This window comes from Haemaphysalis longicornis, unplaced genomic scaffold, assembly GCF_048455015.1.
Source record: "Haemaphysalis longicornis isolate Haplotype H1 unplaced genomic scaffold, Haemaphysalis longicornis Haplotype H1 scaffold_4, whole genome shotgun sequence".
In the NCBI taxonomy this organism is placed as follows: Eukaryota; Metazoa; Arthropoda; class Arachnida; order Ixodida; family Ixodidae; genus Haemaphysalis; species Haemaphysalis longicornis.
The window spans coordinates 60,830,413-60,856,731 of NW_027526361.1; the positions used below are offsets into that span (position 1 = coordinate 60,830,413).

General features: G+C 45.5%; 1 protein-coding gene across 1 annotated transcript in view; it reads right to left on the minus strand.

Moving 5' to 3' along the window:
• Positions 1-3,080: 3,080 nt before the first annotated feature.
• LOC144178811 (uncharacterized) overlaps positions 3,081-26,319 on the minus strand; it is a 28,802-nt gene continuing 5,563 nt past the window's right edge. Inside the window, exons 6-9 of the mRNA XM_077706934.1 lie at positions 22,594-22,746; positions 14,928-15,122; positions 9,330-9,484; positions 3,081-4,122 (exon numbers count right to left, since the gene is read on the minus strand). Of these exons, the coding sequence (XP_077563060.1) occupies positions 3,961-4,122; positions 9,330-9,484; positions 14,928-15,122; positions 22,594-22,746 (665 nt within the window). The 3' untranslated portion in view covers positions 3,081-3,960. The remainder of the gene's footprint in view (positions 4,123-9,329; positions 9,485-14,927; positions 15,123-22,593; positions 22,747-26,319) is intronic.

Below are 26,319 nucleotides of genomic sequence, written 5' to 3' on the forward strand. Positions count from 1 at the left end.
ACACACGGTTCCATTTACACAAAACTTTCGGACCTCCTTTCTGAAACTGGCCTGTACAGTATCCTGTAGTACATAAAGCCGCTTGCATCACGTCACTTCTTTCTCTCCATTTTGTAGCGTGAGCTACACTGGCCGAGGTTGAGCAGTTTCGCGTGGCTCCTGGAGAGTCATGCTGCACGTGCGCGAGGAGCAGTGACGTCACACGGCGCACAGAACGTTGCTCGCTGCCCGGCGTCTCTCACACGCGCCCAGCGTCTTCGCCGACCTCCGTTCCGCACGTGGCGGTCCGGTCCACTTGATCATTCGAGGGGTGGCCGGGTGTGGAACCGATGGCTCGTGCGTCGCAGCAACACCGGGGTGCGCCTGAGGAACCAGCTTAGCTCTGGGGCGATTGGTGACGCTGCGCCGGGGCCGCATGATAAATATACGTGTCACATAATGCGTATACCGTGTGTGTCATTGAAGCAGCAGTAAGTATACTAATCAAGCTTATCCTAGACAACCAGGAAAGCTAAGAATAACCAGCTGAACCTTAGCTCACGCTACGTATATCCTGGCATAGTCGAGCTAAGCCACAGCTAATTTTTTTTATACTTCTATTTCAACTTTCCCGCCGGTAAATTTCTCGTTCTTTTGATGCTCTGTGGCGAAATGGTGCAATAAAAATAATGGGGAACACTTCAACCAACAAAGACTTTTTGGATGGCATGTACCAGAAGGCCTCCAAAGAATACTCAACAGCAGCTCTTAGACTCAATAGTGGGACTAAAATCAAGTCCAAAGAATTGAAAGTTATGTCACACAGGCATGCAGAAGGACTCCCTGTCAGCATAGGTAATTAAGTACTGGAACAGGTGGATGAACATTAGTGTCTTGGAAAAGCAGCAGTGATACCATCCATGCTATGAGAAGGAAATCAGGCACAGATTTAGTACGGGCTGGCGGGCAATTGGCAAGCACATGAATTAACGAACACTAAACCCTTTCTGTCGCTAAGAAGGTGTAAAACTAATGCGCACTCTCAGCGACGACTTATGGGGCAGAAAATAAGGAACTATTGCTAAGCACCTTGAAAGAATACTTTTGCCTGCCCCAGAAGCCTAGGCATGACTAGTAGTAATGCTAATGGATAGGAAATTAGTGTCTTGGGTTACAAAGCAGACATGGGTGCTTTGTAAAGCAGAGACCTAGCACCCCTTGTACGATTAGGTTAACAGAACGCCTACTATTCGGAGGCACAGAATGGATTCGGACATTGCAGGGTAGCAGCAGTTGGAAGCCTACAGGGCAAACCTTCATTCTGCATTCGGCATAAATAGGCTGATAAGAAAAACATCCAAAACAGCTGCCCAACACCACTGATACAACTGCTCCTACGACACAAAAGCCGAGAAAGAATGACTGCACTTTGGAATTTAAAATGCACAAAACTGCCTCAGCAAATATGAGTAATGTGATGCATGTAGGGCCATACAGTAGAACTTCGTTACACAAGGGACACTCAAGGGGCCCTGAAAACGTGTCTCTCAAACCAAAAATTATGAAAACACAGAGATGGACTAGACCATTTTATGTACATCACCACCAGAGTGTGTTCAAAAGGGTTTACAGGAAATTGCTCAAAACAGCTTAAAGAAGTCCTTCATTGTAGTTTTAGGGACTGGAGATGATATAAGCTTTCTTTCCAAACTTTTGCAGGTACATAGGCCAAACACTTAAGGGGCCATGACGACAAAATACAAGTTGGGTTTATTAGAAAGAGTGCTTAGTCCCGATAACAATGATACCAATATCATCGCAATCTTCGAACAAATAACGGAGATATTAAAGAAAACGTGTGAAGCCGTGGCAACCCCCTAGCCAATTTCCCGCAACTTTTCTACGTCGTCATGGAACCTTGTCTGTGCGATTGGCGGCCGCCTAACTGACCTCTCGCGACGACACATGACTGCACGTCTGTAATGGGGCCTCTAGTTCCATTTGACCGCATCACTTGAATGCTAACGTGCAGTTAACGCACTGAAAATTATATTTTATTGTCGGCCCGTATGACGTCATTCTCGCTTATAACACGTCACTGTGGTGCAAAATCTGAAAGTTTTAAAATAATTCTTGCTTTTTTCGTTAAAAAAAAACCATCTTTGTGGCTCTAATGGAGCTGAGTGAGATACTGAATCCTAGTTCTTTCAACTTATTAAACTGCTGATACTTTCTGCTCTGCAATATTATCATTCTCCTCTGGTTCATCCTGTACGGCAGCATAAATTTGTGCGAGGATCCCATGATGTGGACCTCAAGCTCCTCCGAGCATGAGGTCCACATCTGCAGACTCAAACCCCTCAAAAGGTTCTGGAGCCTTTGTGGACTCCTGGATAGAGGCCCAAGCTTGATCTCCAAGGCAATTTTCCAAAAGGTCTTCCATATAAGGCCTAGCAAAGAATACACTCTTCAAGACCCAAAAAAGTTGCTCTTAGTAACCGTTTCTCTTGTACCCACGTCTGTTGTCTGCGATGTTGCTAACACGGCAAACTTGGGAAAACCAGCCAAACCATTTTCACACATTGCGTATAACCAAGTGTATCTTGTGACAAGGCCTTGCTGTTTAGCTTTAACAACAGGCAGATTACAGGAGACATTGCAGGAGGCACAAACACAACTTACTTTTATACCATTTGGAATAGTGCTCACAGTTGGCACTAGCTTACTCTGAGCCACACTGCACGAAACATTTCCTGCAAAAAATGCACACAAGCGTTCGTTGTGGTCACCTTTGAAAATTGTTTTCACAGTAGCCAAATTTGCACCCTTAGCCATTGCTGCTTTCAACAAAAGCACATTTTGCCCTTACTTTCCAGTTGTTTTGATACCAGCCTGTGGTTCACTGAAGTTCTTCTAAAAAAGCAAGCTTGCATTCCTTGCCTACACCAATACCTGGCAGGCACAAGCATTAAATGGTCGGTATTTCGGAATCTGGTGCCAGAACACTGCACTGCAAAAGGGGCTTGCAAACATGTGGACCCTTTACACACGTGCAATGATTAGTGTATAAGAATTACCACAGGGCAAAAAATGGGAACACATCAAATTGCGGCATAGATGCTTTATTTCCTCAAAAAGACCTTCAGCAATTACAGCCAGGCATGACTAGGAAGCAATCATATGCCACAACTGAACAAACATGTAGTACCCATGTAGCCCTTTTAAAATAGGATTGATTTAAATTAAGCCCACACTGAAAGGTGCAACCACAACAGTTCACCAATCAACCAACTTGCACATGAGCATTTGACATCGACTTGATGCAAAAAAATAATCACACCAGTGTCACACACATGAAAGAGACAACAAATTAACAATCAACCAACTTGGGCACAACAGCATGGGCTTATTTTTGCATCGACTTGATGCAAAAAATATATATATATATATATATATATATCACATCTGTGTCGCACATATCAAAGAGGCAACACATTAACAATCAACCAACTTGGGCAAAACAGCATGGGCTTATTTCTGCATTGACTTGATGCAAAAAGAAAAAAATATCACACCTGTGTCACACACATGAAAGAGACAAATTAACAATCAATAAACTGGAAATCAACCTGGACACAACAGCACGAGCTTCTTTTTGCATTGACTATGCAAAAAAAAAAAAAAAATCACATCTGTGTCACACGCATAACAGGTACAAAAAACTTGTCCCCCCAGGCACTTGCAGTGACACACACCAGGGTAAACCGGTCATAAAAAAAAATATCACACCACCGGGCTGCAAACTCGCAGCACAAAGGCACAAAGCGATTCAGGTACACACGACTGGTTTTCTGGCTGTTGAGGTGACTGAAAGGGGAATGGCAGTGGAACGTGAACATCCAGGCTTTTGGAGTGCTACCAGCTACCCTCTTGACTTGTCTGACTAGATAATTTTGTACTGCAGAGGTGCAGTGACTGGTCTTAGGGCTTCTCTTTAAAAGTCAGCTGGTACATGCCAACCGCCCCGTGGAGGTAGTTCACAACGTAGAGAACGTTATTGGGGGAGACGTAGAGTCCCGACGGTCGCACCACAGGGCACCGCATGTTCACCACAGAGATGAAGTTGCCGTCAAAGTCGAACACCTGGTTAGAGAGGACAAAAAAATGGCTGCTGTCAGCCCTCCGAGCCACAACTCGTTGCTCCACAGAGCCACTCATCAAGCATAATGCAAAACAATGCTTTCAAAACAAGCAAACCGCATAGCTGATTAGCCAGTAAACTGGCCAGCATAGAAGGTGTTTGGATGCGTGTTGTTAAAATGCTTATGGCTCAAAAAGCTCCGCACCTCAGAAGTGGTGAAGAAGCGCGAAGGAAAAGTAAACCACGCCACCACATGTAACCTAGCTTTGGGTGTTGGCAGCGCACATGAGAGGCACAGAGCTACCTGCTAAACTGTGTTCACGAATGGTACCGGCAGAACGACAAGGCATTAATTAAGAAACTGGGAAACACAGGCAATAAAAGACGGACGCACGGCAATATGTTGTCGTAAGAACGGGAACCATCTCAACAAGTGGCAATACGACTCGAACAAGATTACCGAGCATGTGCTTTCCCTTGTTTCCAAGAGACAGGAAAGAGACAAGAAATTCAGCTTAACCAATAGACAGTGAGGAAAGCTTCGGAAAAAAAAAAAATGTTTCCAACACCACTAGTGGGTAATTAATGAGAACCTTGCCATCATTCCCTTTTACAAACTTGATCATCCAATGGTTAACCCTTTCAGGGTCACGGACATACATATACGTCCACTGCAAACACCTTCAAAATGGTTAATAACGTATATGTAAGTCATCGCTTGTATGTTTCAAAAGCCTGCCTTTTTCACCAACTTCTCTTGCTTGGCATGTGCTGCCACCCTGCGGAAATACATCAAATTATTTTCTTGCGCCGATGGCACTTTTTTTTTTATTTTTTATGATTTACTTCAGCGGCGTGCCGGCTATCGTTTGTGCATCTGGTAACGAGGGGGCGCACTAGGTATCGCCCACCGGGCACCTGCAAAACTGATGAGGCTCTTTTCTCCTTTTTTTTTTGTATTTTATAAGGGCGGTGCGCTGTCTATCGCTCACGCATCTGGCCGCGCGCGCAGCGGCTCGTTTCGGTATCGTCCTCCGGGCACTTCCCGATTTTCGCGCCATTTTTATTTAGAATTTTTTCTTGTGTTACTCATGATTAAACCACATGTATGTAACAACATAAGCAATTTTTTAGTCACTTTATGGTTACCCTAAAAAAATTACGATAATTTTTTCTCGAAACAGATTCATCCGAATTTAAGTCAGCAATAACCAAAATCGACCCTGGGGGGATGCGTTTGGCGAAAAAATTCGACACTCAAAGGGTCAAGAGCTTATCTCAAAGTAGACAGGACCGAATCGCCCTAGTCAGAAAACCGATGAAGTTGCGCCTAAAGTTCACGTTCGGTGAGTGTAGAGGCTACGTGAGATGGACATCGGCAAGCTTGAACACGAGTATCAGCTAACAGAATGACAGTTTAGACTGAAACGCAGCAGCAAAAACAATTTGCAAATACCAAGTTTACATTAAACTTGGTAGCTTGTTCTAGCGCCACTCGCCCTGGTACGCAAGAATTATTTGCTGCGAGTTTGGCGTGCTAATCAGTCGCATCAAAAGTCAGACAGTGCCCACTCAGTTGCGTGCGAATATCATTGTGGTGCTGATGTTGTAGTTGTATTTGACCCTTTGCAAGCCTTTGCAAGCCTTTGACCCTTTGCAAGCTATGACTGGCTCATAAACATGACATTTCACGACTTGAGGAGAAAAGCCCAGAAGAAACCGTAACTGCATTTTTTTTGTCTGTTTGCTGTTATTGTTGGCATACCAAGCATCCACAATTCTAAATACCCACACAACAAAAAATTTTCGAAAATCTCTTCACAACCCCTTTAACGTCACGAGGAAATAGAAGGGAAAGAAAGACAGAGGAGAGAGAAGGAAGAGAGAGAAATGCCAGCTGTGATTATTTCTAATCCAACATAGCCCTGTTGGCTGTCAAAGACGACATGAGAGCTACAATAAGTATGATTGTTCAGCTAAAGCAAAAAAGTTATCCAGCCTTTAGTGTACCTTCAAAACCAGAAAAAGTGGGGGGTCTTAACTTATACCTCCAGTTCTTTGTATGCAAATCTGTTGTCTACCTTTTTCTGTGTGAGTACACATGCAGGCGCTTTCAATATACAAAGGTTGAACACAACCACGTCCAAAGGCACCAGATAAAAGGTGTTGTAGGGGCAAAAAATGAGTCTATCATCTATCATCTTTTGTTCCTGATGTTTTTTCACGCTCATTATGGACCCGTTTGAAGGATGGAATTACCTGTTTCTGTTGACTGCACTGAACTAAAAGCTCGGGTGGTTAAGTCTGTTTCTATAAATCTTAGAAAGCAAAGTTTGGTGCACAGGTTTTTGTACATTACTCGAAATGCAACCAGATGTAACAGCATTTACCTCTAGGTGCAATTGGCGCACTCAACACGTGTAAAAACTTCCGACACAGGAATGAAACACAAGGCACTCTCCCACAAGCCCAGCAGCACGTGCCATTTATCCTGGCCCTAGAGCTTATCTGCAACTTAACGCGCAGGGAGTATAGTTATATGCCTGTACATCATACACAGCAATTCAGGGGGGACGTGGGGATTGGAGTCAACCTACAGTTGTATAAATATGGTATTACTATTAGCATACCACGCTTTTCCAGTGCAGGCGAAACATTCATTCTTATTGCACAGCCCAAATAAACAAAGTAATGTGCCACCAAAATTATCCAATTGCAAGACGCTGCAATCTTGAAGTTTAATTTTTAATTATTCAAATGCCGAAAATAACATTTTGTAATCCCAGACTGCGTTGTACGAACGAGCATAGAGCCACGGCAAAAGTTGCTCAATGCGAGGTGATTGCGCCCCATCAGCCCTCTTCTCACAATCCATGACACGCACATTCACCAAGACCATAATTTGAGTAACGTTGCTATGTTTTGTGACTTCGCTTTTCGAATTAAATTTTGCTTCACATACACATACCTGCCAACCTGGGGACTTCGAAAATCAAAGGGGGGGAGGGGGAGAAAGGGGGGGGGGGGGGGGGCATTTTTTTTAGTGCACCACATGCGATGTCTAGTCTACACACAAGATTCATCTCACACTGAGCAGCAAACTGTGCTCAATAAGAAATCCAGTGAAAAGGCACTCCGCACGCACAACACTGTCTTCAATGCTGTTCCCAAATTAGTTGCTCACAGTCCTCTGCTTCTCAGCAGCACGAAGGAAGCTTTGGTGCTTAGTAGTCGCCAAATGCAGTTCTACGTCTCCTTTACCGCCGTTGGCCACGCTCACGTCGCATGCGCAAGTCGTGCAAAATCCGAACTGTTCGCCTTTCCTGGACGGCATGAAACACGGGAATTCTGAAGAAACACTTCAAGAAACATTGTAAATACTTCTTCTCGAGTTTCGATGCCATGATGATGATGTCAAGAGAGCTGTGAAAAGCAGAATGTTACTACGTTCAGTCCTCAACGCATTGTCCCAACCATATGTGAACAAAGTTAGGCTTGTACACTTCGTGCACACAAACAGCTTGGATTCTCATCCGACTTCAGCTAGCTACCCAGCTCGTGATGGCAATCGCAATGCGGCAGTGCTGCATAACGCAGTTCTTTTTTTTCTTTTTGTTCGAGATGGGGGTTGGGGCCTTTTATCAGGAGATTTATGGCTGTGCCCGTACAATCGGGGGAATAGGTAAGAAATCGGGAGTCTCCCGGGTAAATCGGGAGAGTTGGCAGGTATGCATACATTAATTATTATTACTCGCGTGCAATAGCAACCAGTCCTACCATTGGACATAGTCCGAACACGTCGCGGCAATACAGTGCGTGCCGCAACTTGTGCCGCGTGTGCTGCGACAGTTCTATTGCAGAAGCTCGCAAGCTCGCCGTGAAACAGCAGTAACTCGGCGTTTTATAATAGCGCAATTAGTCCAAAAGTTCACACACCGCGTTTCTCACTGAAAGACGAACCACGGTGAAGCCGCGGGCATGTTTTTGATGCTTCTTTCAAGCCGCGCACTTCCCATAATCTGGTGACGATCTCAAGCATTATCACCAGGATATTACAATAACGTCACTGTACAGAACTGCAACAAATGAAACCACTAAATGGGAACCGAGCCGATCCCGAAGCTAAGGAAAACATTGCCAAAACGCACTGCGTGCGAACTGCACATCTGTTTGTTACTACGGCGACACCCAATCGGGAGAGCCGTTTCAACAAATGGAGCCAGATAGAAGCCGGATAGACAATCGCGTGTTAGAATCTATCAGTTGCTTCATTTCACTGCCTCTGTTTTTCTGCCGTTTGTGCATTTGTGAGTGAGCAACAGTGAAAGCAGCGACTGGAAAGCGAAAAGACCCGGCCAATCTAACGCGACCAAGATGGCGGTGCCCAGTGGCGTCGTTCCGGAGATTCAGCACTCTGAAAATTGCCATGTTTTCGTCATTTTGCGGAAATATTTTGCCACCTCGGCTGTGACAAATGTTTTTTTTTAGCCTTTCACAATGGTTTTCGACGAGGAAACTTTGTAAACGCATAGAATATAAAACGTGCAATCCAAAAGTGTGAATTTTGAAAAAACGATTTTTTGGTCACTTTTCACCATCTGATCCTCGCATGCCCCCTTAACACAGCTTTGTGTGCTCAATACGGCTCACACCTCGGATTATCGGATCAGGAGAGCAAAGCGAGGGCCTTGCGAATTGACTCCTTTTCAGTTGGCATGTTTCATCTAGCTTGCAGCTACCTTGAATACAGATGCTACAGGACCGCAGAATCTTCTGTAAACTTTGTTTTTCATCAATCTCCCAAAGATTCTGGGTGCCGACTTTTTTACATGTGAAAGAAAGGGTCCAAGGGAGAAAAAGAAACACGCACTTGATTTTGTTGATGAAAATTGCGGTCTGCCCTTAAATGTCACCCAAACTGAATTTATCACTGCACACAATGTGCCCCGATTTGGCAAAGAGGGTGTTCTGAAAGGGAACGGTGCAGCTCCTTTAGCGCACCTCCAGAAGGACAAAAACTCGTCCAATTTGCGAAGGTTGGCACTGAATGCAGGTTAGCTAGCAGCTTTGTGCAATAATACATTCGTGTCATTGGACAAGACTCTCGGAGCTCTCTCTACTATGTGTGTCAGTGTCGACCGCCTCAAGGTTTCCAGTGTGGCACGTGTCCCCCCCCCCCCTCGAAGCAGAATAAATTCAGAGGCCCCACCTGGACGCGGTTGTTCTTGCTGTCTCCCACGAAGAGGTAGTCCTCAGTGGCGCTCAGGCCTGAGGGCTCGTTTAGCATGCCAGGTGCCTTGCCAGGGCTTCCAAAGGTCTTCAGCATTTCACCCCGCAAATCGGTCTTGTAGATGGAGCTCAGACCTGCAACCGGCACAAATGACAGACCGTCATAATCTTCCCCCACAAGGTACAGGGCTTGAACGGCGTTCCGCCAAACGTCCATGTTTCATTCGACATGCTTGGTCCCCTCGCTCTTTAGGCATGGTGCCCAACCATTAGGTTAAACGGACCAGTTTTTCTTTCAGCAAAGTTGGTAGCAAGTGTGTAGCAAAATTCACCTAAAAAAAGGGAGCCGTTACACTACACGTCTTGTTTTAACTGGTCCGACTGGACTGCTACTACGGATGCTATTCCCCACTATGCCCAATGCAGTGACATCCGACCTTTGTAATAAGGAAATCTTAAACCTACCATGCTACAGTAGTAGTCACAGCGAGGATGTAAAACGCACACGACAAAACATATCCGAGTTTGAAAGTGGCCCTTATCCTTTAGATGGGGGCTCCTATTAGAATCAACAGCACTGGCAACATTTTATTTTTTCCGAAGACCCCATCTTTTTCTCTCTCTCTCTTTCTCGATTTCTTCCCACCTTTGTAGCACTTCCTTGTGCGCTTGCAACGCAGCATGCACACGTGCACATCTGCACAAACTTATCATATATCGCCTACCACTTTGTTGATGTTGAAAAGAGCACTACACAGGCAAAGAATGCACGCACTGACAACTCGCACCAGTTTTCGTTTCCGCATGGTAATTACAATAAGTTCTTCATCATCAGCCACCATTACCGCCATAATGATGACAATGGGCCGTAATGTACCACATATACTTGTGTGAGGATTGTACCCTTGTAAGGGCCCACCCTCACTTGGGAGGGAAAACTTTAGGGAAATTCTAAAGTCCTGCCAGAAACCACAGTTAATAATGTTGCTGCCAGATGACGCCAGCTGGTTTTTTTGCTGCCGTTGCTCAGGCCTGTGCCACTGCTTCCTTGTTTCTCGCACTGCCTTTGCTGTGTTGGCAGCATTTTCATTAGGATCTGGTGGCATTTCGCCTCTACAGAAGGAACCCCTGTTTGGGCCAGCACTGATAAAAAGCAGTAGGCCGGCATCCGAGGTTCTTTACTGGTAATTGAATGCACAGAGAAGCACGGTAAACAAGTCGCTGGATGCAATTTTGATACTGCCAAAAAGCATGCGCGGTATTGGATGCAACAAAAGGAATACCTTGCCAACCAAGAGAAACCAAAAGGCATTCCGCGAAAAAAAAAACCAAGTTTCCAAAAACAGGATGAACTTGTTTCTTATGTTGCCGGGGCACAGAGAGATGGCTGTGCTGTATCGCCGGAAGTGATGTGCATGAAAGCCCTTGTCATTGCTCGCCACATGGGAATTCTGCTGACAGAATTCAAATCAAGTCAGGGTGGGCTACACAGTTCATGAACCGTAACTGCACAAGTGCCTTCTAGCAAGCTGCATTCTAGCCTTGGCAATATGAAAGACACCCTCCCATGCTCCAAGTTTCCGGGTGTTGTTTACAAGATTCCATGCGCCGAGTGTAATTCAGTGTATATCGGTGAAACAAGCAATCTACACAGAAGATTAACACAGCACCAGAATGCCGTGAAGAAGGCCATACAAAAACAAGTGCACTTGAGGAGCAATGTGACGGAATGGGACACGTGGTTGACTGGGATGAGGCGAAAGTGCTGAAAACCGAGCGCAGTCTGTCTTCTCGATTGCTGCTCGAGTCCCTAACTATACAGACAACGCCCGACACTCGTAACACTTTCATGACCGTGCCTGTTCCCATCGATTGTATATTATCGATGAGTACAAATTCAAATTTCGGCGCTCTCTGAGCACTTCTGAACAGCTAACACCATCCAAAGGGTAAAGAAGTATTTCAACAGTTTCGATTTGGAGTTTCTTTTCTCCATCGTGGAGGGGGAGGGGGGGATTTTGAAATGTTCTTCGCCGGCGAAGAGACGAGCTCACGTGGTTTCGGTTTTGGTGTCTGTGACACTCGCCTATGCTTCACGCGAAAGGCAAATTTCGACGGATTTTGATGAATCTAAGTTGGAATCTGTGGATGATGCTAGCAGCACAAACAGGGAAAGACGACTTCAATTCGTTAGACTTTAGTACGGATGGCGAAAATGTTTCAAACCACCCCGGAACATGAACAGGTATCCGCAGGTAAGTTTCACCTCTCCCTCTGGCCATTTTATCATGGACGCGCGTTGATGTAAACAGATCCGGCCTGTTTCAAAGGTAACAGCTCTTATCTGCAGAGTGCCGGCTTAATCCGGGTGAGAACACTTGGCGCCGGCTGCACAAAAAGTTGAGTTCTCTCCGTGAAGACGGCCCGGAGTTGATCTTGGCGAAGCGCTCCGGAGTAGCACGCAGTGGTTGTCAGAGCCGTAGATTTCATCGGCAGCATCCAGAAGTTCCGGAGCCGTCACGGAGCTTGCACTTTGATCAGTTCGCTTTCAGATTCGAGCTCACTGAACAGCTGCTGGGCTGTGAAGAGCAATATCTCGTGGGCATCACCGTCCCTCCTGTTGTGTTCACTAAAACTGCACCTCGAGGTCCCCAGCACCAACTACAAAAAACTGAAAAATACTAAAACTGCAAGCTGTGCTACGACGAAAAAAAGGTTGAGGAGAAAGCAAATGTCTGCAAAACATGTGCAGCCAACCTCTGTTTCACCACGTCGAGAAACTGCTTCGCGCGGTGGCATGCTAGGCACTAGTGTTTATATTTTTATATGTATGTAAATAACTCTTGTATTTACAGAGCTTTTATTTGCATTATCATTCTACAAGGGCTTTATGTTCAAATTGTATATTTCACATTTTTTTATGTGCACCCTGTGCAAAGTAGCATTAATGTTTTTATCAATTTCTTTGTTACTGTTTTTAATGTGATAATTTTTTGATAGAAGTCGTAATACATCTGTTGTTTGAAATTATTACTGTTGGAAAGACCTACCTTTCCTCTATCATTTTGTACCTTACACTTTAGCGTCAATCATTTTCTGTGGCAAGAAAAAAATATTTCCTGGACTACCCAAAAACAACCAATTTTCCCACGGTCATGAAAGTGTTAACAGAACTGATCTATGTCAAATCTATGTCAAGTCACCAAATCTATGTCAAGTCACTGCACCGCCTAATGCACAATATATAGGATCATTTTCCACAGCACATGCTTATTTTGAACAAGGCACTCATACAGGTGACAAAACATCAAACTTCTGTATTTTTTGCTAGGTCAGTGAGCCCTATTTTATCGTTGCAAACGTGCTCTTGCCTCACCAGACGGTATTCCATCAAACTCAGGGCTACATAACGAGCTTTGCGACTGCCATCGAACCCCAATATAGCAAAAGCTCTTGAGTGAGAAGGCCAGCTCACGAAGTCCCACCACTTCAAGAACGCTCTCCGGGGGAAGCGTGACTATAATATATACCGCAAATAGAGATTGCAGACCAAACACCTGTGTGGTTCGATGTGCCAGAGAACACTATGACCAACTTCAGAAATGCAAGAAGTGTGTCTGTGCCGCACGAGCAGCACAGAACAACAGAGATGCATCTTGATGTGCATGACAGCAGACGACAGGAAATCTGCGCCATACGTTTACCTCAGGGAATGAACCCTTTGAGGGTCGAATTTTTTCGTCAAATGCGACCCCCCAGGGTATATTATTTTTATTGCTGATTTAAATTCTTCGAATAAGTCTAGTTCGAGAAAAAATTATTGTAATTTTTTTAGGGTGACCATAAAGTAACAAAAAAAATCGTTTGTGTTGTTACATACATGTGGTCTATTCATGATTAACACAAGAAAAAATTCTAAATAAAAACGAGAGAGTAACAAGCCGGCCCCTTTTGAGTGAATTGAAATCAGACGTCAGTTTCGCAGGCGCAAAAAGCGGGAAGCGCCACAATACCAAAACCAGCCGCTGTGCGCGCGGCCGGATGCGCGCGCGCAAGACGGCGCACCACTCCTAAAAATACAAAAAAAAAGAGAGAAAAGGGCCTCATCAGTTTCGCAGGCACCCTTGGTCTCTGGCAGGCGCAAGAAGCGAGAGGCGCCCGGTGGGCGTAAGGGGCCTTAGGTGGGCGATAGCCAGTGCGCCCCCTCGTTACCGGATGCACAAGCAATAGCCAGCACGCCGCTGAAGTAAATCATAAAAAAATAAAAAGAAGAGCCATCGGCGCAACAAAATAATTTGACGTATTTCAGCAGTGTGGCAGCACAAGCCAAACAAGAGAAGTTGGCGAAAAAGGCGCGCTTAGCTCTTTTTAAACATACAAGCGGTGACGTACATGTACGTTATTGACCATTTTGAAGGTGTTTGCAGAGGACGTACATGTATGTTCGTGACCCTGAAAGGGTTACTGAACAAGCTCAGGAGAAGGGCTGGTGTGCAACAAACTTGTTGACTGGGTTAAGACTGCCTTAACAGACAGACCGGGAGGTCTGCTACCATGGAAAGCCATTTTAGTGCTCGGCAGCTTCACAAGTCACGTGACCGACCGCGTCAAGGACCGGCTCACCACCACCGGAACACATTGAGCCGTGATCCCTGCAGGAATGACCAGTGTACTGCAGTCATTCAATGTTTGCGTCAACTGGCCATTCAAAGCAAACTTCCGCCGCTGTCACTCTGAACAGATGGCTGCAGGCGATCATGAGAAGACCCCACAGGGACAACTGGAGAGGGCATCGCTGAAACAAGTCTGCGAGTGGATTTAGCGCACGTGACATATTGTGCCATTCACAAGTTTCAAGAGGTGGGAATTTTCAACTCCATGGATGGCATTAAGGACAATCGTTTCTGGGAGAATCCCGACAAGGTGGGCTCTTCCAGTAGCAATGAAAACAAAAGCAAAATTGAGCGAGAATAACAATAAGTCTGACATGTCATTTGAGCCCCTCTTCTGCTATGCCACCATTGCAGGAAGCATTAGCAAGCCACCAGCGGCCTGATTCATGTACGGGCCGCACCCAGCCAAATTCCTGGAAAAAAAATCTGGTTCCTACATGAGCCTATATAAAGTACGCATACCATGACCCATCCCAATTGTCCATATCCAACAGACCAATGTAATTGGACATGACATATGTTTGTGCAGATGACTTTTCGTTTGTAGCCAGGCACACATGTTCTAATGATAAAACACTAACGCCTAACAGAAAAGCAGCTTCCGTTTCAAGCAGACAAGTGTGCACAAGCTTTGCAACTGTGCTAGCACGACGCACACTTCCCAAGCTCTCAGCTTACTCGCGCCACCGTTTCGTATTTGTATGTCTTGTTATTACCAGGTGCGTAAAAAGCTATTGCCTAGTTTCGCTCTAGGAAGGCCCAACGAAGTGCATCCCATAAAAACAGGTCAACCTGGTAGCAAGAACAAAAGCAAGCGCCACCACAGGAGAGCGCTGTGACCTATTTGGCCGAGTCAGATGTGCCACGTGCAGCAGCCATTGCAGTGCCAAGGGTTTCATACGCACCTAAATCTGAGACATAGAGGTCATCGCCATGGACTTCCATGAACCGGCACTTGGAGTTATGCGGTGCGCATGGTATAAGCGGCCCGTAGGAGATCCCCTTCTCAAAATCGCCAGACACAGAGTAGGTCCTGAGGGTTGGAGGACTCTCCCCCAGAGACAGCGTGAGAAGGTTTTCTCGTCCTTCAAAGGCCAGACCTGGGAACAGAAAGACGGAAACCAGAGTTACCCTCGAGTCCCAACTTTATGAGGACGGCAATAACTAAAAGGTGCTCAGTCACATCAGAAATTCCATGCAAGTTGGCAGGTCTGCCTTGAATTTGGGCCTTTTCCCTTTTATGCAGGTCGTTAAAAAAATGGATACTACATTGTCTGTGACTTTCATAAGCACTCGCTGTGTTGGCAAGAGCCCCCCATAGGACCCATAAAATTGGCCCGTAGGCTAAGCAGCATCCACTACTCGGCTAGGAGCAAACAAACAGATTGCAGTTGCCCTCCATCCCTCCGATTGCCGTTCAGTGCCGGCCAAGTAATCCAGCAAGCAGATGAGCGAGTGAGCCCCGTGTGTGCAACTTTCAATCCTCCTATGGCCAGCCCCTCCCGCACATACACGCCACGTGTTGGCATATGCTTTGGGGAGAGAAGGGTTCACACAGATTGGGTGACAGTCATGTGTCGTACTACAGTTGAACCCCTTTATAACAGACACGTTCTGGGGAGCAGTTGCTGTCTCTTATACAAGGTGTCTCGTATAAGCAGGGAACCATATTTTCACTAACTGATCAATCCCGAGTTCAATGAGGGCATCGTACAACTAAAATAAGCTCAAAAGAATGCTACAGCATGTTGCAAAAGGTTTATTCTAACTAATGTTTTGCCCCCAGAATTTATGAAATAGTTCTGAATCTTTGTTTGCTCCATGACTATTTACACTGTTTTTTACAACAGATTCTACAAGCTTTCTCTCCTTTCACTGTTTGTGGAAGATGAATCGTAGATGTCGAGTTCACAAGCCTGATGAGTAGCCAGAATGCACAGCTCCTCCCGCTGCGTGCTCTAGCTATTCATCACGCTTGCAGGACTCAACATCTGCGATGCTTCTTGATTGGGAGCAATGCGAGTAAGAGAGCCTGCATGCGCGGTTGCGCTCCAATGCATGGCAGTAAGCTTTAACCACTTCTGTAATTTGCATTTCCATTGGCATGGCTTCTCGTCGTCGTTTCACAGCTGATTGAACCACTGCGTGTTTGCTGAAGTTATAATAAATAGCTGCAGTTAATGACTGGTGGAAATTGTCTATTATAAGTGAGATTGTTAACCAAAATTGAAGGAGAAGTTCGATGTGTGTTATGAAAGAGGTCAAAGCAATGGGACAGATGGGGCAGCCAACCATGTGGGTGAATAGCGTCTCTTATACCCATTTGTCTCTTACATCCATGTCTCTTATAACGAGCTTCAACTGTATGATGTTGTGTGCAGTGGTGGGCACTCCTTAGTTCTCGCCGTGCATGGACATGATTAGGCTTCGGTGTGGTTACGCAGAGGTTTACCCTCCTATGTCCTCGGAGGAACATGAACTGGCAGCCCTCTTTGAATCGGCGCAAAGGGTCTAAGACCTTCATGAAATTCTTTATGAAATTCTTAAAGGGCCCAACTCGAGGCTAAAAGAACGGCTTGCTCTTGACGGTGAGGCCCGTCAGCAGATGCTTTGAATATTTTCGGCTTCACACAAATAGAGACATTGTTTTGCTATATACAGAACTACCGTACTTAGATCTAACGCACACTTTTCTCCCGGAAAAATAGGCTGAAAAATCTCATGCGCGTTAGAATCTGATACGAAACCGAAACTGCTGAAACAGTGGAAATTGCGTCCCACCCATCGCCATCACCATCTCAAGATGGCACCAAAGCTTTTAGAAACGATTTTTTGGAAGCAGGAAGCATAGACGCCTAGACTTCTCTATCGGTGTTCACACAAATCGTCAAATCGTTCCACGTGCGCGCTTGATAAGAGCAATGGCAGCAGCCACTCTCACGCATTCAATACGTGCGCCTCTGGAGAAGCTCGCGGGATGGGTGTGCGAGGCGTGGGCCACAATCCCATCGACCATGGTTGAACGTTCGTTCAGATTTGTGGCATCGCGAACGCGCTTGACGGCACTGAGGACAAGATGTTGTGGTCAGCGGAGAGCAACGAGGAGTGAGATGAGTGAGATTACTGTAGGAAATAATTGGCCCGTTTCTTTCGCATTCATTTTTCTTGCTCACAAAGTCCGCGCACGTTACAATCGGAAGGGGAAGTTTTTTCAGTTTTTTGCCTGGAAAATCGGGTGCGCGTTAGAATCGGGTAAGTACGGTACTTCATGTTTTACCTCTCTGGTCTCGCTGTACGAGTACAACTGCTGCTCAAATGAGGTGGGGCAAATCACACTATAAATTCACTGCATTGAGTGATTTTCTGTGTTCCTGTTGGCAGAACTTTTAAAAAAAGGGTCTGGTCTCAATGGTTCCTTTGTGCGCTGTAGAGTTTTCTCTTCACCTCACCTAGGTACACTGCATCAACAGCGTTCATTCTCACAAAGCTGCCTCAGTCCTCAACAGTTTTTGCCCTACAGAAATACAAGAGGCCCAACAATTGAGCCAACTTTTAAGGGGCGACGTGGCAAGTAGAACTATGTTTGTTATTTATGGACCAAATTAAAACTATGTTTGTTATTTATGGACCAAATTTATTCAAATTAGGACATTTTATGTAGTTAACTAACCTAATAAAAAAACTTAATCAGATTAAAGATATCTTCTATACTTTGAGTTACCAGACTAATTACCTTCACAAAGCCGCTCCAAGATTACTTTGGAACTAATTAGGCAAGAACTCAACAAGATTTTTATCTCAGCGTGATCGGGAAAGTCCATTCTGTGCAAGGAAGCTATTTGATTATTGCTTCATTTCCTTTAGGCATCCAAAAGAAATGACAGAAGCTTCACTTTCTTTTTGACATGAAACTATTTCTGATTTCGAAAGGGAGGTGAAACTTTTCTAGTTCTTTCTTTATGCCTAAAGAATACAATACGATAATCTAATAGCTTCCTTGCACAGAATATACATTTCTGATCTCACCGACGTAAGAATATTGTTGACTTCTTGCGTAATTAGTTAATTATGCTGACTGCAAGTTTCAGGTAACTAGTCTTCTAACTCAATAAGTATTGATGGTATCTTTAAACTGATTTCAGTTTTGTTGTTAGAATGGTTAGCTACATCAATGCTCCTAATTTGATTCAATTTGGTTCATAAATAAAAAAGTCGTTTTACTTGCCACATCCCCCCCCGCCTCACCCCTCATTTTAGGAGTATTTTCGACCCCAATTCAATGGTTTCACAACTGCCTCATTGTGCACAGTGCCTATTTTGCAACACATCTGCACCACAAGGTGAATGACCGCACCTGGTTAGTTTTTGCACTTTGGCCAACAGCAAATTTTGGCCCCAGCCAGGAGTGGTGAGGGTATGGGTAGCGCAACTTGGACATAAAAAGAAAGAGGAGATAGAAGCAAAAACTAGACACACGTGGCCCTTGTTGCGTGACAAGGCACGGCCAAGCAATCAGGAAAAAAGCTCATTCCCTCCCGTAAGGTGAAGTCTTCACAACCACATTTTAAACCAGTGTCCAAAATGACAAGCGACTAAAAAGAAGCAGCACTTGTTTGTTCTGCCCTACCAAAAAAAAAAAAAAATGAAGTGGGCCACTGTCTGCAGCGATTTCATTTGTTACACGCAATTCACCTTTTGTTTACACCGTTGAACCTCATTAATTCGGACTCAAAGGGTGCCACAAATTTGTTCAAATTAAAAGAAGTTTTAATTAAAGAAAGCTCGCTGAATTGAGGACTTACCTGCAGCGGAACATGTGCAATGAGCAGACACACGAGTGGGAAGTACATGAAGATTGATCCGTGCGTATTTGCATTTAAAACTACACAATGCCCATCATTAGGGTAGGTCACCACCTTCAAAAACACATTTCTTGAAAAACAAAAGGCTTTTTTAAATTTAGCATTTTCAACATACCTGTCTATTTAAAGGGACGGACAACCGATTTTTGTCGCGTATATGTTCTCTAGCTCTTATGAAAGCCAGCGTTTTATATAGCCCGGTAACCACAAGCAATTTCTAAACAAATTGGCGGAAATAATTTTAATTTGGCAGCAAACTTCCTGAAATCGGAAGGGTGGCTGGTTCGTAGTGTCGAAACTTGACACTACAATATGTGTCCCTGTCACGTGACCTGTAAACCTAGCAGCTACTACTGTAACTGCTGAAACGTTTATTTACGTAGTGAAAACCTTTAAACACAAGTATTTGTACAAGGTTAAATTATATATGTATTTCTAAACATTATTTTGAAAATTTTAAAGACACGCCGCCCGCCGTCGCTGGGTTGCTCTCAGTGTGGCTAACTGAGCCACCATGCCCACAATAAACGGCAGCGTTCAGTAAACAGACCCAGCGAAGGAGCTTTGACGATTCTGCCTGAGTCAGGGGCGTTTGTTCTGCGCCAAAATATTTGATTTCAGTTTCCAAATAAACCAACGGCAGCTTCAAAAAAAAAAAAATCGTCGCCCCCGGGGAGCATCGAACTTCCCAGAAGCTAGATTTTACCTATCGTCTATCCCAACAGATGGCGCATTCGTGCAAAATAGACCGTTGCAATAAAAAAACACATAAAGGAACAGGAAAGCCTGCGATACAAACTTTTTTAGCTGGGGCCAACGTTTTTTGTAACGTTTGGGCTACACTTGTAATGCTTTTTTTTCCGAAGGTGGTGACCTACCTTAAGGAAAGTAGTTATGCGAGTCTTGGATGCAGGTCCTTTGGTGGGCGATATGTGCCCCGGCTCGCCATGATGCTCGAAAACGTAACATGACACGCACACTCTGAACTAGGCTAAACGCGTAGCACCTCACCGCACAAAGAAGGACTACCACTACGACTCTCTGCTGCCACGGCTTCTTTCTGCAAATGCTTTTTTTCCCCCCGCAACCAGGCGAGGCAGCCATGGGTCAGTAATCAGTTGGTGGGTTGGTTCGTGTTGGTGGGTTGTGGCAGGCGGAAAGGGAAGAGCCACTGGAGCCTCCGCCACAGCCGCACTGGACTCTTTCCTTGGAGGAGAGGGAGGATTGATTTACTGATTGTAGGATTTAACGCGCCAACGCAATGCAGGCGATGAGGCGCGGAGGGCTCTGGATTACTTTTGACCTCCTGGGGATCTAACGTGTGCCAAAATCTGGCACACACAGGTATTTTTGCTTTTCGCCTCCATCAGAAAAGCGGCCGCCGTAGCTAGGAATCGAACCTGCGTCCTCGTGCTCAGTAGCAGGGAAGGAAGGGGAGAATCTCGTCTGTCCATGCCCTGGCAACGCAGAAAATCACCATGTGATTGGAGGCATTTTCGAGAGCGTGGCACATTTCGAATTAGCTGCTGCAGATGCTTGTGCGTTCGAATTACCGGGCGTTTTCAGCCATTGAAATACACATAACTCTGCCAGGAGTGCATCAACAGTTCAAATAAAATGAAGTTTGAATTAAGCATGTTCAAATTAATGATATTCGACTATGTGCCCAGAAACACAAGGAAATGGTGCATTTGTGCTTCACCCATTGCACTCAAATCAAAGCTGCAGTCTCGCACACAACCATAAAGTGCCCTAGCCTTTGTTCCCTTCACAGTAGGCAAAGCACTCTCGTGCAGGTTACGGCAAGCACAAAGCACCAAATCTGTGTGTCTTGCTGTGGGCAGAGTATTTTGCCGAAGATGTAGACACGTTTCAGGTAATTTTCACATTTACCTCACAGCGAGAGTAATTTCATTGGCAAAACGTGTGCCCAATTCCTGCACTGTAGTGGCAAAGGCCTTGATATTCAGTACACGTGGCACAGGTTATACTAGCACCCAAAGTTTTCCGTTTCTACAACGACAGCATCACGAAGCCCAAACCAAAGTCATGCCTCATTTCGCTCCTGTGAGCTCGCACAAAGTATTAGAATAAGGATCTTGCACATTTAAGGCTCTCTGCATCTCCTTGTGCTACCTCACCAGTTCGGTCATCCCTTGGGGAGAAGCGGACAGAAGTTCCACACACACAAGCATTTTCCAAGAATCCAAGTCTGCCGAATGACTTTTTTTTTTTCACCATGACCTTTTTGTGGGTGCAGCCCTCCACAATAAACGACGGATGGGTGAAGTACAAAATGTCAGCAGTCCATTGGCGGTCACACATTGTCGCTGGTACAGGAGGTGCCCAATATGGCTTCAGTACGCCTGAACACGACTGAGCACTGCAGGGCATCTATAGTATTCCATTCAACTCCGACCTTCAGAGCCACAGACTGCATTCAACCCACCAAAGGTGCGCCCCAATGTGGCTCACATAGGTGCACATTTTCCAGTACAGTAGACTCTCGACAAAACCCGCCGCGGTGGCTCAGTGGCTAAGGCGTTGCGCTGTTGAGCACGAGGTCGCGGGTGCGATTCCCAGCCATGGCGGCCACTTTTCTGATGGAGGCGAAAAGCAAAAACGCCCGTGTGTACGAGATTTCGGCGCACGTTAAAAATCCCCAGGTGATCAAACTTAATCCGGTGCCCCCCACTACGGCGCGCCTCATCACCTGCATTGCGTTGGCGCGTTAAACCCTACAATCAATCAATCAGACTCTGGATAAATGGAACTTCAAGGGACCGAAAAAATTAGTTCCGTTTAACAAGAGTTCCGTTTACTAAGATAGATGTGTGAAAGCGCAAATTTATGTGCGTACACACTCCTAATACCATTTCATGGAACTCTAAACACTGGAAGGTGAATGTAGCTGATATTTTTTTAGAAAGCAAGAAAACTACAAGAGGTTTAGTCACAGCATTCACAAAGTTGATTTGGCAACAATGAGTCGCTGTGCACTACAAAATGCATCAATTATTTTAGTTTGAGTCCTTGCAACTGCATCTTCACGGAGGCTAGAAGCCCCAACCGAATTTAGAAGACGGCCACGCGGTAATGAATCGCGAATAGCACCGTGATGGCACGAACAAGGCTGCAGGAGCTGATCCCTGTAACCTCGGCGTCTTGAATCGAGACCGAACGACTGGAAGAAGAACTGCGATGTTGCATTCGTTGCGCTAACACGGCTGACCACGAACGAGATGGCGGCTTACGAGGCCAACGAGGGTAAAAAGAAACGTGGAGGAAGAAAAAAAAACGATACAGCCGGAACCGTAAAAAGATATTTCTCATGCCAATGGGTTTCACAAAAAGTTCCATTTCTGGTTGTGTTTACACAATGACACGGAAATTTTAGTTCCGATTACCGGGAGTTTTTTTATGTTATCTGAACACAAAACCACCCAACTTACAGGCTACTGTTCCGTTTAAGCGGTGATTCCGTTTAAGTGATTTCTGTTTATCGAGATTCTACTGTACAATTGTTTCAACCTGCATCCAATCCCAGTTGCACAAGCAACCCTGACAAGTATCAGCGCTCTTGCACGCACAGACATGTATGAAATCCGTCGTGGAAAAACCAAGAACTACCAGGTACCAAATGCAGGCCAATGCCACACACGCATGCAATGCTTAGCTTTTCTTGATGTTCTTGCACTGACTCACTCACCGTATGGCCTGGACAGAACACCCTTGCCCAAGGCTCGGATGAAGTCTCCATCCTTGGAAAACGCGTAGATGCATCTGTCGTCCTTCACGGCGAAGGTGCCGTCCGCCTGGGCAACGACCGCTGACGGGCGCTTGAAACCGTCCAGTGCGTCCGCTGTGAAGAAAACCAGTAGTTAGGCGCGCACATAAACGTGTTGGCTCAGAAGATCTACCCAGCTCACTCGACAAAGGCGCGCAGCTGTTAATGCCCTGTTAATGCACTGATGGTGCATTAACAGGGAGTCAAAATACGTAATTCATCTACAGCGCATCAGATTTGCATGCACATTAAAGGGGCACTGACACAAAAATTTCGCATCTTGGTTTTTTTGTTGCGATAAGTAGCTAGTGATCTACTTATCACGTGTGGAAACCTCATTTGCTTCAGTGTGCAACGGTTGTTTAATTAGAGGCATTTTCAATGCGGCCAGTCGCAGTTTCGGTTTCAGCGAGTGTCGCAAAGCGATGGATTTTTTGTGAACAAAGCTGACAACATGACCGTCGGACGGATATCACGGAGCAGAGCTGCCGTAACACTGTCCAATCCGCGTCGCCAGCAATTTCTGCGAATGTCCCCGCGTACTGATCTCGTGAGCTGCTTAATTAGAAAGCGACCGTGAACGTGACGCAGGTGCTGCGAGTGCAAATTGCTGCCGCGGCTAGAGAACGACGAGCGACACTCGAGGCAGTGAGTGGGAAGATGCGCGCTTGGAGCAGCTGGCCGGTTTGCCCACAGGTCCGCCTACAGATGCGTTCGGCTTAGCACTGAGGCGGACATTCAACTGCCAAATACAATTTTTAATGTAACCCGCCATCACATCATTAACTCCTTTCTCATATAAGCTGCCATGGTTGGGACTTGGGTTCAATTTCGTGCACCGGTAACAAGCTATTGCTCGAGCTGCCTGCGCCGGCCTGCGCCGGCCTGCGCCAGTTCGCAGCCGGCCGTGGCCGCCGCCTGCACAGCGACCGTGCGGCTCCCTCAGTGCGCTTTTTGTGTCCCCGGCGCGTTTTCGCATCCGGTGTAATAAAAAGCAATAAAAATAGAGTGCCTGGAATCGCTGTAGAACTTAGGTCGCGATCAGATGCCCGATGAGCCAACAAAATCACGGCGCCGCCGCCGCCAACGATCATGTCGTTCGTTGCTCGAAAGCAGAAGCTCTGACCTCCGATTGCAGATGTGAGCCAGCGAAAAACGCCAGCAGTGCGGCAACGGTCAACACATACTCGTGACGTGTTTGGATGTTGTTTATTTACAAAATATCCAGGGGATGTCGATTGCCCGAGGTCCTCCGCTGGCGGCTCGGTTGCGTTTCGCACACTTCAAAATTGATTTTAAATATGTTCTAGGCTGTATTTGCCGCTGATATTTTGCAGATGATGCATGCGTGTTCACAGCAATCTATCTTCAAAGTTATCTCACCTTCAAAATTTTGTGTCAGTACCCCTTTAAAGAAAACCAGCTGCACTGAATCCATCGCCTTCCACTATGAAGAGCCTTAAAAAGGCCAGGTGAAGCTTTTGTATGTTAAGTTCTGCTTCAGTCTGATTTACTATTGCCGCGAAATATTAAATAGAATAGTCACTTTCATAACTCAGTATTTGAATCTTCCCACCTGTCTTGGTCATGAAGCAAATGACCCTCTAAACAGGTCTGTGCACTAACTGCACAATGAAGACTGCCTCACGCAGGCGAGTGGTAACAGGGGAAAAAAACAGTCCTTTCTTTACGTCCCAGAAAACCAAAATCATGAAATGCTCCGTAGTTAAAAAAAACAGCAGTGTCGCATTTCACTGCGTGTAAGAGCAGTTATTGCAGTGTATGTTTCTCTGACTGGGATGCGCAGAAGACAATGTGGAATTCTTTCGCCATGGCCCTTGCTAGTTGGGGAGGAGGCTGTGCTCCTTGTAATGAGAAGACACGAGCACAACAGGTACAGCGAACATGGTTATCAGTGAAACTAGATTGCTTTGCCCTGTAGTAGTCGTAAGGGTGTTCTGCATCGTCAGGGAATTCACGCCTCTTATCTTCATGCCTGAAAAGGATTGACACACGCTCGGCTCTGCAGCAATTCCCTTCCATCATTTATCCACTTGTATATCGTGCCAACTATAAAAAGCAGAAAAAGTTAAATTGACAAGATTTCCCTTGTCAACATACCAATCCCCTTCCCTGAGGGACATTCACCCTCCCGGTAGGCACATCACTTTTGATAGCTCAAAAGAGATCATTAGCACTTTCACAGTGAGAAAACCCTGCTAAGCATAAACTAAAAACTCCTAGGACGCCTCTTAAAATTTAATGCAAAAGGATATGCCCGATTGGTGAACAACTGTGCTGGTACTGTGGGCACCATCGGAGGTCAGTCTGCTGGTGTCACTAATTACGACACCCAAGTTTGTCTCTCCTCTCCGCTTGTGCTCTCCTTCGCAGGGAAAAAGGCATAGAAAGCAAAAAAAAAAAAACGGCTAAAATGACAAGCTTCAATGGGTTATTTGTCATGGACATTGCCTTGACTGCACATTGATGCTTCAAACACCGCTGGCTGCATCAAAATATGGGGTTTCGTATGGGATTGTGTGGGAAGCACTAAACCAATGTCAGGAAAGCTTGATGTCAAACTAGTTGGTGCAACATGCTCTTCAAGGTAAGTTGCGCTTGTTATAATAACAGAGACGGACACGGGGAGAAAAACAACACTTTCACAAGAAGGACCTGATGCGCATCACTGGACTAGACATTTATAAGGTTTGGAGGTTGATTTCTACATGGCACTCCCACTATCCCTATGCGACCTCCCTAAAGTGCTGAAAATATGCAGGCGACACACACACTTCGCACACACCATAAAACTTCATTTTCATTTTCAGTTGCTTCGTATGCAGGACAAATGAAAGTTTTTCACCCACAAAAATATCTATAAACCTGTGCTCCCTTTCTACGAGTATGCTCTAAATGAATGGTGTACTGCTTCGTAAATAAAATGCTGTATTTGGGTGGATTCACCCAGAAGAATACTCATGTGTTCCCCCTGGCAAGCCTGTCAACACCTAGTTGTACCTGCTTTTGCAGACAGAGAGGTTACAGGACCACAAACTGACCTGTGCATCTACATAGACGAAACGAATACTGTGAATGAGAGGGCTTTTCCCAGCGAGTTCATCTTAACAATAAACAGCGTGCGCCTCAACACTCCACACAGACAGCAACCACTTCAAGGCTGGTGAGCAGTTCAAGGGTCTGACACAGGACAGTTTCTTCTGTACCGATTGCCACTCTGTCAGAAGAGTGAAGCAAAGCTACCTCTGTTTTTTATGAATACACTGTAGTGTTGAGGAGTGAAGCAAAGCTACCTCTGTTTTTCATGAAGTGTATTGTTGAGGAGTTTGTTTGCAATTCAGGTGTATTTCCTGGAGGCACACAATACTTGACTTGCAGTTGAGAAGGATTTCACGTACACTGTCCAGACTTTTGGATAAGGCCTCTACAATTCCACAAAGCTATGCTTGAAACTGTCATTACGGTTTGACGATAATTATCCTGGTGCATGTGTGCGTGCATCAATCTGTGCCATAGACTCCAGCTGGGGCCAGTGATTCGAGAAAGTGACTTCTTTTTCACGGCCAAGAGTGCTCTATCCTTCATTTGGTGCTTGTACTGTAGAGAATTTTTCTCCGAATCATGCAA